A 16,221-nucleotide genomic window follows, 5' to 3' on the forward strand; every position below is an offset into this window, starting at 1 on the left:
AAATGTTTTAACAATAAATAATATCTCATTTTGTAGATAATTTTACTCCCTATAAGCTGTCTGAGAGTCACTTTTCGCTAAAATTGATGGTTTTCCCTGCAAAGTGAAAAAACTGTTTTCCTCACTTATTTGTTTAAATAGAAAAGTTAGCTAATAAAAGTTTTTGACTCACGAGACGAGAGATGTCTTGTATTATGTTCCTTTAGACAATTTTACAATAATCTAGCGGATAGGACTTTTTTCGAGTTTCCTTTTATTTTCGCTAATTTTCCTGGTGTATCAGGATTTCACTGTAAACACTATAACACATGGCTAGTTAACGTTTCCTAACTGTTTCTATTTTAATACTCAAAACTTCTAATCAAATGACAGTCAAGTCAAGTTTTGTAGTAAACAATTTGTTTGTTTTGTTTATATACTTTCCATAGAGTGTATCTCATCACTTACAATTTTCACTGCGTTGTTAATAGGCTATTGATTATGTCTTAAAAACCAGGGTACTAAGGAACTACAAGGTTTTTATTGCATGAATCGTTCAAATGGTTATTCAGAAAGAAAAAACCGTGGAGTGCTATTAAATTAGAGGGTGGAAATTGGAAATAGGGGTGAAAATGCAACCCTTACAGTTTTTTGAGTATATCTCGAAAACGAAGCAAAATTTGAGAGTATTGCATAAGAAAAATTTTGTAGATAAAGAGATTTTCTATCGAAATAGCTTATTTAAAAAAATTAAAAAAACTTGTTTACTACAAAATATATTAAAAGCAATTTTAAAAAATGCAAAATTCAATTTTTTTTTTTTTACTTTTATGCAAATAACTTTTTTCTGAGCAGAGATAAGTATAGGCATTGCTTCATAGAAAAAAAAGTATATCAAATTTCCTTCAGAACAAGAGGTTGTATTTTTGGATGAAAATTGACTGATATATGGCCGCTCAAACTTTGCCAATTTTTCGATTTTCGTCGCGTTTACCCTTATGTTTTAATTCTAATTTTTTTGCAAAAAAGGAGGGAAATAAGACGTTCAAGGATTTTCATCACTTGACTTGTTCGAAGGGTCATTAAAAATGAAAAAACCGCGGGGTGCTATTAAATTAGAGGGTTGAAATTGAAGATAGGGGGATAGAAACTGCACTTTTGCAGTTTTTTAAATACAATAGCACGAAAACGAAGCAAAATTTCGGTATAGTTCATAGGAAAAATTTTGTAGAGAATTTAATTTCTCATCGAAATAGCTTATTTAAAAAATGTAAATGGAAAATTTTATGCAAAAAATCGTTAATAAACAATTTTAAAGAAAGCAAAAAATAAGATTTGATTTCTTTTACTTTTTTAATAAAATATTCTGACTTTTACTCTATATGTATAGCTACTTCCCACCTCAAAAATTAAAATTTTTATTTTAAAATTTGTATTAAGACATTATTTGAGGTTATAAACAGATTTGATCTATAAAAATGTTGTGTAAAATAATAAATAATGGTACTTCTCTCTTGAGTATTTTCGTGTTTTTTTTTTAATTTAAAGAGCACCCTGTACATCTAATCTAAGATGTTTGTATGACAGTCTCATTTTTTCGAGGGGCAGAACTTCTTATAAAGCAAGGGTCGGCAACTGGCAGACCGCGGTCCAGACCCGGACCGCGGAAAGTAAGATAATGGACTCCCAAAAATTTTTTGAAAGTTTAAATTACTCAATAAAATTATTTAAAAAATAGTTTTCTATTGATAATAATACGTTTGAATGCCACCCTTATCATTTCTACTACAATTGCGTGATTGATTTGAGTTCTTAATGGTTAGTAGGTAAATTAAAGAGTAACCGCAAAAAAACCCATTTTTTCGCCCGTTTTTGCGTAGTGTGTAGCAAGAACGGGGAAGGTCGTCCAGAGGTCTCCGTGGGCTTAAATTGATCGTCATGAAAAATCTAGGTGAGCATAATTCGATTTTTCCAATATTTGTCCGACTTACCCCTACTTAAGGGGTGGAAACCACCCCTAAAACAAGAAACGTGAGAAAATGGTCGATCAATTCTTGGTAAAAATTGGCGGGAATTTGAATGGCAAGGAAGAGATCAGGGATGTTCTTCCAAATATGCTCAAGGTGAAAAACATCCCCCGCGTGGGGGTAAAACCACCCCTATTGCCGAAAACCGGCGGCAAATGATGTTCCCTTCATGAATTGCCTTTTTTGTGCCACTCTTCCTTATAAATCCAAATGATATGAAATACATGCCCCCATAATTCGTTCTTCTGTCGGATTCTGATCAGTTACCCCTACTGAAGGGGTGGAAACCACCCCTAAAACAAGAAAACAGAAAAAATGGTCACCAAAATCTGGGTAAAAATTGGCGGAATTCCACATGGCAAGGGTAACATCAAGAATGCCCTCCTAAAAATGCTCAAGGTGAAAAACACCCCCCGCGTGGGGGTAAAACCACCCCTATTGCCGATAGCAGACGGGGAATGATATCCACTTCATGAAGTACTTTGTTTCCCCCACTACCCGACAAATGATACGAAAGACGGGCCCCATAATTCGATCTTTTGTTTTACCCCCACGCGGGGGGTGGGTTTATCATGAGCATTTTTAGAAGGACATTCCTGATTTTACCCTTGCCATGTGAAATTCCCCCAATTTTACCAAGAATTTATCGACTATTTTCTCATTTTTCTTGTTTTAGGGGTGGTTTCCACCCCTTAAGTAGGGGTAAGTCGGGCAAATATTGGAAAAATCGAATTATGCTCACCTAGATTTTTCATGACGATCAATTTAAGCCCACGGAGACCTCTGTACAACTTTCCCCGTTCTTGCTACACACTACGCAAAAACGGGCGGATTTTGCGGTCAATCTTTGTAGGTGCAAATTAAAATAAAATATTAGTAAGGAATGCGAGTTTTTTTTGTGGACTTCGTTAAAAATTTTCAAAAGTATCCGGACCCCACCTAAAACTACAGTCAAAAACAAAAGAATTTCTCTTGTCAATTCCATCCGTGGACACACTGTATACATTATTAATTAACTTTATTGTGCTTAAATTCTCAAGTTTTTACTAAATTATTTTATTAAAAAAATAGAAAAATCAAAAAATCTTATATTTTTACTTTCTTTAAAATTGTTTATTAACGATTTTTTGCATAAAATGTTTCATTTACATTTTTTAAATAAGCCATTTCGATGAGAAATTCAATTCTCTACAAAATTTTTCCTATAAACTATGCCGAAATTTTGCTTCGTTTTCGAGCTACAATTAAAAAACTGAAAGGGGTGCATTTTCACCCCTCTCTTCAATTTCCACCCTCTAATTTAATAGCACTCCGCGGTTTTTTCATTCTAAATAACCATTTGAACGATTCATGCAATAAAAACCCATCAACGTTGTAGTTCCATACCATATGACATGATCAATAGACTATAATATCTCGTCCTGATCTTGTTAATTGGATATAAATTCAAAACAAGTGTAAAAATTTTGAGATGATTTAAAACACATTATGGTTTGGCAAAAAAACAGACTCGAATTTTCACCAAAGCAACAATTTTCAAACCTTTAAGGATTAAAATTACCTTCTTCTTCCCAAGACTTTTGTGTCTATTGAATAAAATGATTATTCTCTCAGCCATGTTCTTGAATTTAGGCGTAAGTTTTTTAATTTAATCCTTAAAATAAAAATTCCAATTAGGAATAAACCTCGCGACGAGCTTTTAAACCGCATAAGAACATGAACACACTGATTTATAGATAGTACTTGTCTATTTATCATAATTTTGTTGAAGACATTTTTGTAGAGCAGCCATATTCAACCCTTTTATGGGTTTGGGGTTTACACAACATTATTGGTTTTATGAACTCCTTGATTTATTTTTTTCTTTTTAGTGCATTTTAATAAAAGCTTGTTTTTAAAATATTTTTTTTTAATTTTTCATTTATTTTATGTGAGATAGGTATTTCTGGTTAGGCAAAACTAAGTTGATCCTTTTGGCGCAATGGGATATTTATTTGAAATAACTTTCTTGTGAGGCAGAATTACCCATTCAATAAAATATGTAACACAATACACCACAAACAAATAATTACAAACAATAGCAGATATTCACAATCTTTCACAGTAAATATTTTATAAACCTAAAATTTATCAAATATCTTTCATTCGATACAAGCTTTACATAATATTCATAAAAATCAGATTTTAATTCCTTATAATACTCAATTTTGTTCAGATTCTCTGATAATCGTAACTTTTTTACAAACTAAATTCTTAAACTTTCTTCCTTTGGGGTGATCGTGGTTATGATCATCAGCGCTGACTCTGACAATTCCACCAGTGGTAGTCAACTTTGACTTGCATCTGTTGGTCCCTGGACATCTGTGATAATAACTGCAAACCCAGATTGTTTTCCTCTGCTCTCTCCTGTATATCAGATAGTCGTAATCATCCAATATGATTTTAGGATTGTTCTTTGCAACGTCAAAATATATTGTTCCTAAAAAATGTTAAATTAAATCCAAATATAGCAGAGTTCAAAAATGCCTTCGATATTTTTCTAGGAAATTAGACAAATAAAGGATCCTGTAAAGCTATTAAAATTAAATTTCTCTAAATATCCATATAGGGTTATCCGTGATATGTCGCAAAGCACATTACGGTATAAGTTTAGAAAACTATAAAAATTTTCTTAAAAGTTTTCTCCAGAAAAGCGTGATCTCCAGGAGAACAGGCCTTAGCCGGCGGCGGCGGCGGCGGGCCTCAGCTGGCGGGTCTCAGCCAGGACAGGGCCGGACATCATTTTAGTGATTTATTTTTGCACTCAATATTTAGTTAATTAAAAACCAAGTATGATTAAAAAAGGACTCAATAATAGTTAAATCATATTAGAGAAAAAGTCAACTCTAAATTGGTTTTATATACTCAGAATAGAGTCAAAACTCGCTCAATTGATAGTTAGCAGTAACACGGATTTGAGTAAATCACTCATTTCTGATGCAATAGATTCACTCAGTTGTATTCATAGCAATAGAGTGAAAATTTCACTCAATCGAGCCTGGACAGAAATTGATACATTATTGAGTAAAATTGAGTGAAATTTAAGTGAAATTTTTTTACAGTGTAATAGTTCCGAAATGGTTTGTAACAAAAACTTGATTTAGTTGCATTACGGGAAAAATTAAATAATCAGTGGCGTAAAAATGGGGGCAGCGATTTAATTTTTAGGGATAAAAAACTATAAATCGTGGATTTCTTTACATATTTTGTACAATGTTTCGAAGAAACATTGTCTTTTGTCTACAAATAAAATATCTTGTATATTTTTAGTTGGAGGTTGGCCAGTCTTCACAAATTAAGATTATTAGGGAAAAAAACCTAAAATTTTTGGCCAACTTTGACGCCATCTAGATACTAAGCAAATTGGTGCAGAAGTTAAGTTGCATTAAAAACTTCTTTATAATTTCAAGATTGTTTAGTTTTAAAAAAAACATGTTGCAAGTAAGGACTCATACAATAACTGAAAAACATTTAAATATAAAACATTTATTTCTCTCTTATTATCGTGACATTCTGAGCGATGAGGTTTGCCGATTTCTCCTTCTTTTGTAAGGGCACATGATTATGTGCATCCTTACTGACCGTTACCACGCTGCCAGAAGTCACTATTTTGGATTTGCAACGGTTGTCCTTTGAACGAAAGTAGTGAGTACATTTCCAAACGGTTCTGTTGGAGTACTTTTTGTATATGATGTAGTCGTGGTCGTCCAGGACGATCTTTGGATTGGTTTGTGCCATGTCGAAATAAATTGTGCCTGAAAGCAGACTCAGTTAGGGAAGATATAAAAGTATGATAAACATAGTCATAGTCCAGTAACCCAAGAAATGAACATATTTAAGACTGTTAGTAGCTACAGCAATAAGTATAGGATAGCAAACGTGAATCTAGGGACATTTTAGGACAAATCAAAGGACATCCAAGGGATTTTGAGAGAAATATTGTGTTGAGAAGGATAAACATAGTAGGTATATGTTAAGATATAATTAAAGATAAGTGATTACTTACTTTTCTTGATACAGTAGAGCATTGCAAAATAAAATCTCTCACATTTATCTGGCTTAAATTACTAAGAAAATAATATTTATTATGTATGAATAAGCTTTATTGATACAATAAAAAAAGAGATATATTACTAACAATAGAAAAACAATGGCAAATATCAACATAAAATATCAGAAATTACAATTTCTCTACCAAATTTATTTCAGCTGCAAAATTAATAACAACAAAAGCTTTCGATCTACTCAAGATACATTTTCTTTACCAACGCATTCATATTTATTTTTTATTTAAATAAACCACACCTTCAAAACTTTTAGACTCTATGTAAACAAAATTGATGAATACATCTGCTCATTCTTGAAACATCAAACAACAACAAAAGAAACATTTTAGACTACAAGCCCATCGGAAATTTCAAAGGGGACATATGACCCAGCATGAATTACTTATAAATCAATACTACCACATATAACAATAACTGTAGAAACTATGTCGTCAATTCTTGTTGGTACAGGTGAGTATTCAGATAAGCTAACATTTTTGTACGGCATTTCTAAAGTATATAGGTTATACAAACAAATTAACCTCGACCTAATGCCGTAAAAAAATAGTAATACCGGAATCCTGGAAAATTTTTGATTTTCTGAAAATTTTGGCCCGGTTTTTGGTGATTTACTACAGTACGGCATTTATACTGCAAGTTTCGGATTGATACGTAGATAACTTTAATAGTGACGTACCTGCTGATACAGGGGTTAGACATGCAGGGCGCAACTCTATATTTTAGCCCCCATTGTTTCAAGTCATTGAAAAATGTCCGGAATCGATTCCACATGATTATTTAACTCTCCTAATAATTCTTAGCAACTGTGCCGTCTGAAAATTATGGTTAACGCAAAAGATTATAAACAATTACTTGTATTTTGGAATTGAGTTTTATTTTTTTTTCGATAAGATCATTAATTCCTGTACGGCAACTACTTTTTTGATAAAATGTAACCAAAAACTATCGTACTAAACACATAAATAAAATTTGAAAATTTACAATATTTTGAAAATTCCTTGATATAAACTAAAAATGTTATATTCAAAATATTATGGCTCTTTTCATAAGTAAAAAAATAAAAAAAAACCAATGCCATACATTTTTAACTAGTGGATTTTACATAGCTGATAATATTTTTCATTAAATTTTTAATACATTTTTAGGTCATTAATAACTAGATATACGGCATTTACAAATTTTCATCAGAAATATAACATAAAGAATGAAAATTGCAATGCCTTACATATCCGTTGGAACAATTCTCCGAAACTGTACAAGTCCAAAATGAGTTTTATCCTAATTTCAAGAGAAATTTAATTTATACCGTAGAAATTATGATGGCATTGTCTTTAAGATTAAAAAAAAATTGTATATAGAGAATCGAGAAAATATTTTGAGAAATTTAGAAATTTAATGACGTGCAAGAAAGTATTATTTTTAAATAAATATAATAATAAACAATTAATTTTAACTTAATATTCATGAGAATTCCTATATAAATAAATACTTACATTTAAAACAGTGATATATGTTTTGAAGCAACAGTACCCTCGCAATTGCATATTTGCAACCTCTGTTTCAATTGTTTGAACAATTTATTTATGCAAAAATTGTGATCAAGCCATTTGCATACAATATATGTTTAAAATTAGTAAAAATAATTTAAAATTGCATTTGTTGTAAAAAAAACTTTAAGATTGTCGGTATATGAATAAAACCACATAAAAATTTACACGCCGAAAAGAAAAAAAAGAGACAGAGAAAGAATATGTTTCGATGGCCAGCTAGAATCTTAGAGGTAATTTTAATTTTAAAATAAAAATAATTCCAATTTTTTTTTTAAATATTGGAATGCAGATTTTTTATTGATTTTTTAATAATTTTTTGGATTTTGAAAAAATTTTACTTATGTCCTTGTGAAAAAAAAAATTAATATACAGGGTGTATTTAAATGAAGGGGCACAAATGATACCAGAGATTCCTTGGGTGAAAATAAGTCGATTTAACCTAACATACCTATATCCCAAATCGCATAATAAAGAAAGATACAGGGTGTCAAAGTGAAAAATAAAAAAAAATACAAAATAAAAAATGATTTTTCCTTAATAATTTCTTTAATTTTAGTCAGAAATGTTTCAAATTTTCAACAGAGAGGCTTTTTAATGATGGGAAAAATAATATAATAACGATTTTTGAGTGTAGAGTGCGAGGCGCCCTCTGCAGGCAATGTTATGCATTGAATATGTAGTAACTTTTTTGCCAATCCCCGTATACAGCTTTCAGTAACAAAATAGGAAATACTGGACTTTTTTGAACAAAAAAGGTATACTTATTGAAAATGTCTAAAGCCAACCGTTGAGGATATTTTTAATTTCATAAATTAGTGTTAAGGATTTATACCTCCACGAATACCAAGGCACAAACAGATACTTTTGTTAATACAAAACGCATTGCCTTGCAGTACTTATGAGTTGTGTATCTGTAGTTAAAACCAAAAGGGGGCTCAGGAATCAACTGAGACAACATTATTTTTACTGTTTTAAATTTACTTTACTTTTCTTTGAGTATTATTTTAGCATGTGTGAAGACACTTGTTGCACAATTTCTTTTTAATTGGATTTTCGGTGTATTTATTAAAAAACACATTTTCTTGTGCATGCGAAATTATTTAAACCCTGCATTAAAGAAACCTCATATGAAATAACAGATCAGGTAAAAAAATATTGCAAAATACTTATTTATTGTTCTTTAATAATTATTATTAAAAAAAAAGAGCAAAACAACTAAAACCAAGAGTCACTTAACAACAGTCAATAGATAATTTAAGAAAAACATTTGGCTTACAATAAAAGAAAACAAGATTTTTTAATGGATATATGAAGTAATTTCCATTTTCCTGCAACATATCGACATACCTACTCGTCATAAGTATTATTTTATTCAATTCCAAAACTATTTAATATCTAGAACGCAGGTAAATAGTGACTAAAATCAATTAACACTTTAAACTAATACTTCAAAATTGCAATTTACGAGTATTATCAAATGACATTTACCTACTCGATTTTTTTATTTATTTAAGCAACTCGAACCTTGGAATTCGTGGAGGTATAAATCCGTAACACTAATTTATGAAATTAAAAATATCTCCTTAACGGTTGGCTTTAGCTATTTTCACTAAGTGTACCTTTATTGTTCAAAAAAGTCCAATATTTCGTATTTTGTTACTGAAAGCTGTATACAGGGGTTGGCAAAAAAGTTACTACATATTCAATGCATAACGTTGCCTGCAGAGGGCGCCTCGTACTCGACACTCAAAAATCATTATTATATTATTTTTCTCATCATTAAAAAGACTCTCTGTTGAAAATTTGAAACATTTCTGACTAAAATTATCGAATTTATTAAGGAAAAACCATTTTTTATTTTTCACTTTGACACCCTGTATCTTTTTTATTATACGACTTGGGATATAGGTATATTAGGTTTAATGAACTTCTTTTCACCCAAGGAATCTCTGGTATTATTTGTGCCCCCCCATTTAAATACACCCTGTATAAGCTTTTCAAATTTATATTAATAAATTTTATATTGACATATGGTTTATTAACGGCATATTACTTAAAAATTATTCTACACCTTAAATAATGTTTTAGCAACAATGCCGACCATTTTTCAATGATCGGAAACCATAAGGGTCAGAATAGGGGTTTGCATCCGGGCTTTCTCACTCCTGTATTGACAAATATGAACGGCATTACTGAAAAATATTTCTACATGATATTGTAAGTCTTATTATAAAAAGGCCGTACAGTAGTCAATAATTTGTATTAAGGAGAAAATAGTAGTAAAAATAAAATCAACTCTTGCAAGTAATACTTATTTGCAAAAATATATTTCAAGCCATTTAGAACCATTTTTTTTTGTACGGTCTTTTGTTTTTGTTGATTATTGTTGTCAGTATTAACAAAATATATTAATGCCGTACAAAAATTTTTCACCGTGAAATCCTACCTTTCAGGGGGAAATTAATTTTCCTATAATAGTAAGCACATGTTTCATGAAAAACGTATGGCATGGCCAAAAATGTCATTATTTTATAAAATAGAATTAAAATTAGTGAATTTGATGTTGGTTCAAATCACCCCGCCCCCATACGATACTTGCAAATAGAGGGTTGCACCCTGTATCAGCAAATACGTACGGCGTTGCTTAAAAATTTATCTATGTATCCATCCGAAACTTACAGTGTAAATGCCGTACTGTAATAAATCACCAAAACCCGAGCCAAAATTTTCGGAAAATCAAACATCCCCCCCCCCCCTTAGTGGACAGGTTTAGCTTACCTGTGTACGCACCTGTACCAACAAGAATTGACGGCATAGTTTCTAAAGTTATTGTTATATGTGGTAGTATTGATTTATATATAAGTAATTCATGCTGGATCGAATGACCCTTTGAAAATTTCCGATGGGCTTGTAGTTTATTTCTTTCACTCTTTACAAAATAATCTGTGATCAAACCGGCACATACAAACTGTCTATTCTAAAACAAACGAACGCCTAAATCACAACACAAATCATGCTTCTCGAATAATCGTAACACTCTGAGACAACATATTCTTGTATTTGTCCTTTTTCGACACAGCCTGATGGTTGTGGATATCAGCACTGACAGTAACAATCCGACCAGTTGTCACCAATGTTGACTTGCACCTATTCTCTTTAGAGCGGAAGTAGTGACAACACTTCCACACTGTTTTGTTAGTTTCCTTCCTATAAATCAAGTAGTCATGGTCGTCCAGGACTATTTTGGGGTTCTTCGTGGCAACGTCAAAATATATTATTCCTAAAAATGTAATTAACTTAATTGCAATGTTACAAAAGTTATAGATAACATGAATTAAAAGATAAGATGTTACTACTTACAGTAGTAATATAAGTAAACAGAGAAGTTGGGATGGTTAATGAAGTAAATAACTTTTATTGAAATAATACAATATCTCTCGATAATAATGTGAATAAATTATTAATACTAGCACAGTAATAAATTAAATACAACCGTTTCAAACTATTCTCCTTATTTTTCCCTAATTATGGTGACTCTCTGAGATAGCAAATTCTTGAAGGTCTTGCTGGTCTTAGGAGGGTGATTATGCTGTCCGCTTACTTGAACTATTTTTCCGCTTGTCACTAGTCTTGACTTACACCTGTTATTTTTGTCAATGAAGTACCTCGCGCACATCCAGACAGTTTTATTAACTTCCTTTCTGAGGATTATGTAGTGGTGATCATCTAGAATTATTTTGGGGTTTTTGGTCGCAATTTCGAAATATATCGTACCTAAAATATATTTTAATTATAAACAACAAACGTAACATTAGTACAACAAGATCACACATTTCTGTTAATTATACTTAATTTAATAAAACCCCTATAACAATTTGACATGTTAATTGCTAAAGCTTTGTCGTTTAAAACAAAATAAAAGACATCCTTAGTCTCTATATTTTAATTATTTCAAAAAGTACACTGAGAAAAAGTGGAGTTAAAACTATAGGTAAAAGGCATAAAAATTATTAGACATATATTAAAAACGGTGAAGCTAAAATGCCATGTGAAGCAGGAAATTTTGTGACTTCTTTTTTCATAAACAACATCCTCACAGAATAAGAATCTAAGTACATAAAATTAAGCACATTGCACCTAAAATTTAACTACATTAGGCAAGTTAAAAATTTGAGTACGTTCTTTGAAAAGGGTGATAGAGGCCACGAAAATGAACAACTTTTATGAGCAACTGATGGTCTAAATGCTTCTGTGCATCTTGTGCACGTGCACGACCAGAATGAATCGGACTCGCTACATGCTTGAAGAACTTCTATAATTGGCTGACATTTCACGTGACTTCCACAATCAAGCAAATCTGATGGTAAGTCAGTAAGTGTTGTTTTCTTTAGTTGTGTGTTGCGGTATTACTTACCCGGCGTATAAAACGTTTTCTGATCAAGAACTAGCAGATATAGCGTTAATGTACGGAGAATGTTAGTACAATTTAAATGAGACTTGTCGTTTCTATGCGGTCCGTCACCATAAAAGACGACAACCTAATAGTAGAACAGTGCAAAAGACAGATACCAGGAATGTCTACCTACCATGTGAAGATAGTGGGCGGGAAAGGCCGCAGCATGTTTTCGACAACGAAGAAAACATAAACTTCGTTGAGGAAGACCCGAGGCGCAGTACTCGCAACATTGACCGAGAAGTGGGTGTATCTAACACTACCGTGTGGCGTGCGCTACGGGAGTAATTATTATTATGCTCCAATCATGTACATGTTCAGGCATTAAATGATAATGATTTTTAGCCCGGTGTGGGATTTTACCAGTGGTTTAAACATCAAATACCAGAAGCTCCGGATTTTGCAAGCAAGATGCTTTTTCCGGATGAATTTGTTTTACTAGACATGTTGTACACAGATCTCGGTTCCAGCAATGGTTTTCAGTGAATGTGTGGTGTTAGATTACTTGGTCCGATAGTAAATATTACCTGCACATTTAAACGGTGCTGCTAATTTAGAGTTTTTAACAAACCTTACCTTACCGAAGCCATACCTAATTTGTTGGAAGACGTTCCTTTATAAATCTGTGACCAAATGTTCTTCATGCATGATGCTGCCCCTCCCCATGTTTCTCGTGTAGTTTGTGAATTTTTACATACCAACTTTCCGGAAAGGTGGATAGGACGAAGTGGCCCTGTACGTTGGCCAACACGAAGTCCGGATATGAAACCTCTGGACTTTTTTGTTTGTGTATGAAATAAAATGTGTACCGTGTAAGTCTATTGTCGATGCAGCAGATCTTCAACGGCGTATTTTGCTGCAGCTAATGAAATCCTACAAACCTGCATGTAATTTTTTTTTCAATTTAAAACGTAATGCTTTACACCATCAGTTGCTTAATAAAAGTTGCTCATTTTCGTGCCCTCTATCACCCGTTCCAAGGAACGCACTTATTTCAGAAACACCCTTTATGCACACAAATTAAAAAATTATCTGTCTAGACAAAAGCATAATTTTTAAATCTCTATAAAAATTGTCTTTGAGTAGGTTGAATACTTAAAAAAATGCTTTTGGCTAATCAAGACACTTCCTCTATACACAAAATAATCTATTTATTTCACTTAAACCTAAATTTAAATAATTTATCTAAATATTTAACATGTACATACAAAAGTTCAAAAATTAGGACTGTAGGGTAGGGAAAATTTGGTGGAGATAGAGAATCTCATAAATGATAAAATGCAATATTTAATAACAATATAATTGGACAAGAGAAACACTTGGTGGGTATACATTATAATATTTCTAGTTCAATTTAAAGAATGGTTAATATTTTAGTCTACGGTATACTGCTTATATATCTAGCTTCAACTTAACACTTTCATTTTTTTAAAACAGTGTTATTTTTATTACCAATACTACAACAATACCTAGATAGATAGTGAACTGAATATTTAACTCATTTCTTCTGAATTCTGAAAAGTTATCGTGTTTTTTTGAGACACCCAGTAGGGAAAAAATTCTTTTCGAGCGAAAATTTTGTAATAATCAATCTATTCACCATCTATTTCACTTTTATCTTACATAAATATCGAAGCATATTTTCTCGCCTCAAAATTATTCTCACAGTTCCAGTTTTCTTTTAACTACTTTGACCGTTTGAGAAACAAGGCCTTCAAAGTTGGTGTTAGTGGGAGGATGATTGTGCTCCTCGCAATTGATCTTAACTAGGCTTCCTTGGGAAGTAACTCTTGCTCTACAGTTGGTTTTATAAGACACACACTTCCAATACGTCCTATCAGATCTTCTGGTATGTATTTTATAAGCAAAATTGTTCAGAATTATCTTCGGATTGGTTCTTGCAGCGCAGAAATAGATGGTTCCTAAAATATTGGTAGTATTAATACCTCAGTAAGGCAGAATAACTTACCAGGTATTCAGGAAAATCCATTTGAATTTAAATGTTTATAGAAATAAAACACTTGATATGAACTATTTTCCTTTAATTTAAAGATTGCATGTTTTTGTGGGGTTCAGGCAAGTTATATAAATACTTCAGGGATGTATAAACTATTACAGACTATTTAATTAAATAAAAAGTATAAACAGGATGAAATATACGGCATTTTGGGAATTTTTCTATTCATTTGGGTACGCATTTGGTGAAATAAATAAGCATTCTCTCAAATTAGAAACCAACCAATGATTGTTTCATTTGGAAACGTAAATAATCAAATCTAACTGAGGAAAATATGATCAATTCTTAATTTTAACCACTTTTACAATCTGAGAAAGAAGACCTTCGAGGTTGCTATTTGTAGGGGGATGGTTATGCTCTTCAGAGTTCATCTTGACTACACTTTTTTGAGAAATAATCCTGGCTTTACATTTGGTTTTTTGAGACACACATTTCCAGTAGGTTCTATCAGATTTTCTTGCGTTTAATTTGTACGCAAAATTGTGCAGAATTAATTTCGGATTGGTTCTAGCAGCTCCGAAGTATATGGTTGCTAAAATATCGGTGTGTTAATAATTTGGTCGAAGAACTAATTTACCAAATTTTCTCATTCCATTTGTATACAAACAAAAATTTGTTAATTCAGTAAAACGGTATTCAAACATGATAACTAACTAACTAAGCTACTTACACTGAATTAGGAAAAGTAGAAATATAAATTTCTGCAAAAGTTTTATTATTAAATATCTGAAGAAACATTGATCATTTCATTGGCAGTTAAACATAACTTATCCTTAAAATGTTCCATTCCAAAAAATAAAAAATGAAAATAAATTATTATAAATAAAATTAATTACTAGTTCAGTGCTTAAAATACCTATAACTATTTGTGCTAGATACATTTTAACACCTTAGGAATCAGTTCTTTTGATAGTGACCATCTGAGACAGCAGATTTTCATATTTACAACCTTTTCCTAACTTCACTTCGTGGTTATGCTGACCGATAACTTGCACTACTCTACCACTTGTTATCAACTTGGCTTTGCATCGCGTTTTGGTGGAGTAGTAGTATTGACTGCACCTCCATATGGTCTTGTCCACTTTCTTTTCAATGCACAGGAAGTCCTGTTTGTCCACGATCAGTTTGGGATTTTTGGCACCCATTTGGAAATGCACCATTTCTAAAAAATAACATGAATCAAAACAAAAAAATAGGTATAAGCAGGGGAAAAGTCTGTCACAATGTTATCTCAACTATTATAAAAGTTAGATAGATATTTTTTTTTATTTCAGAGTATTTTACGAGCTCTATGACAAACTTTGACAAATAATAGTTGGGTTAATTTCAAGTATTTTTTCTTATATAAACATAGGTCCTAATAATCATAATGAACAAAATCCGCATGCAATTAGATCAAGATGGTTTCAGCAACGTTTCAGCGTCAACGTTTGGCGTAGTATTTTCAACAATAACTTGCTGCTTGTGCATGTATTAAATGATCGTTTAAATACAGATCTGTGTAGAACTTTTGATTTCATTGATGACATAGAGCTGAACATTCTTCGAAATATGTGGTGTCAGTACTATGGTGTACCACTACATAGACGAAGACAGTCCAAGGCATGACCACCGCGTTCCCTATATTTAAATCCTTTGGACTTTTATTTATGAGGACATATAAAGTTATAGAACACTTGTATGATTTGTTATCTTTTATTGTCCCTCAGTATGATAAAGTAACGTTCTTAGGATCTTAGGTGATGTAAACATTGATCATCAGTTTGAAAATCCCCTGGGATATTTGATGGCTTCGTATGATTTTACACAGCTTATAAATGAACCCTCCCGCATTACAAATAGATCTGAAACTTTAAAATAGATAACATTATTTTAGTTAACCTGAATTTGTTGTAAATGCTAGTACTCCTAACGCAGATATGATTTCAGATCATAGATTAATTTATTGTAATTTAAACATAGATATAAAGAAAAATCTTCCTAAAATAATTACTTGTAGAACCTTCAAAAATTTCGTACATGATAACTTCCTTCATGGTCTACATAATGTTTTCTGGGATAGCATTTTCCATATAAATGATATAATAAT

General features: G+C 31.7%; 1 protein-coding gene across 24 annotated transcripts in view; it reads right to left on the reverse strand.

Moving 5' to 3' along the window:
* The window catches only part of LOC108912735 (protein tramtrack, beta isoform), a 219,688-nt gene that overhangs the window by 103,515 nt on the left and 99,952 nt on the right, over nucleotides 1-16,221 (reverse strand). Inside the window, exon 4 of one of the 24 annotated variants that reach the window (XM_018718080.2) lies at nucleotides 4,170-4,485. The exons of 19 other annotated variants lie outside the window; for them this stretch is intronic. In XM_018718080.2, coding sequence (XP_018573596.1) covers nucleotides 4,208-4,485 — 278 coding nt within the window. In that variant the 3' untranslated portion in view covers nucleotides 4,170-4,207. Of the gene's footprint in view, nucleotides 1-4,169; nucleotides 4,486-11,158; nucleotides 11,437-13,679; nucleotides 14,038-14,184; nucleotides 14,665-14,924; nucleotides 15,295-16,221 lie in introns of those variants that run through there. 4 more of the 24 variants (XM_018718099.2, XM_018718103.2, XM_018718108.2 and 1 more) reach the window with 4 other exon arrangements.

The sequence above is a fragment of the Anoplophora glabripennis genome, unplaced genomic scaffold (assembly GCF_000390285.2).
Source record: "Anoplophora glabripennis isolate ALB-LARVAE unplaced genomic scaffold, Agla_2.0 scaffold471, whole genome shotgun sequence".
Lineage (NCBI taxonomy): Eukaryota > Metazoa > Arthropoda > Insecta > Coleoptera > Cerambycidae > Anoplophora > Anoplophora glabripennis.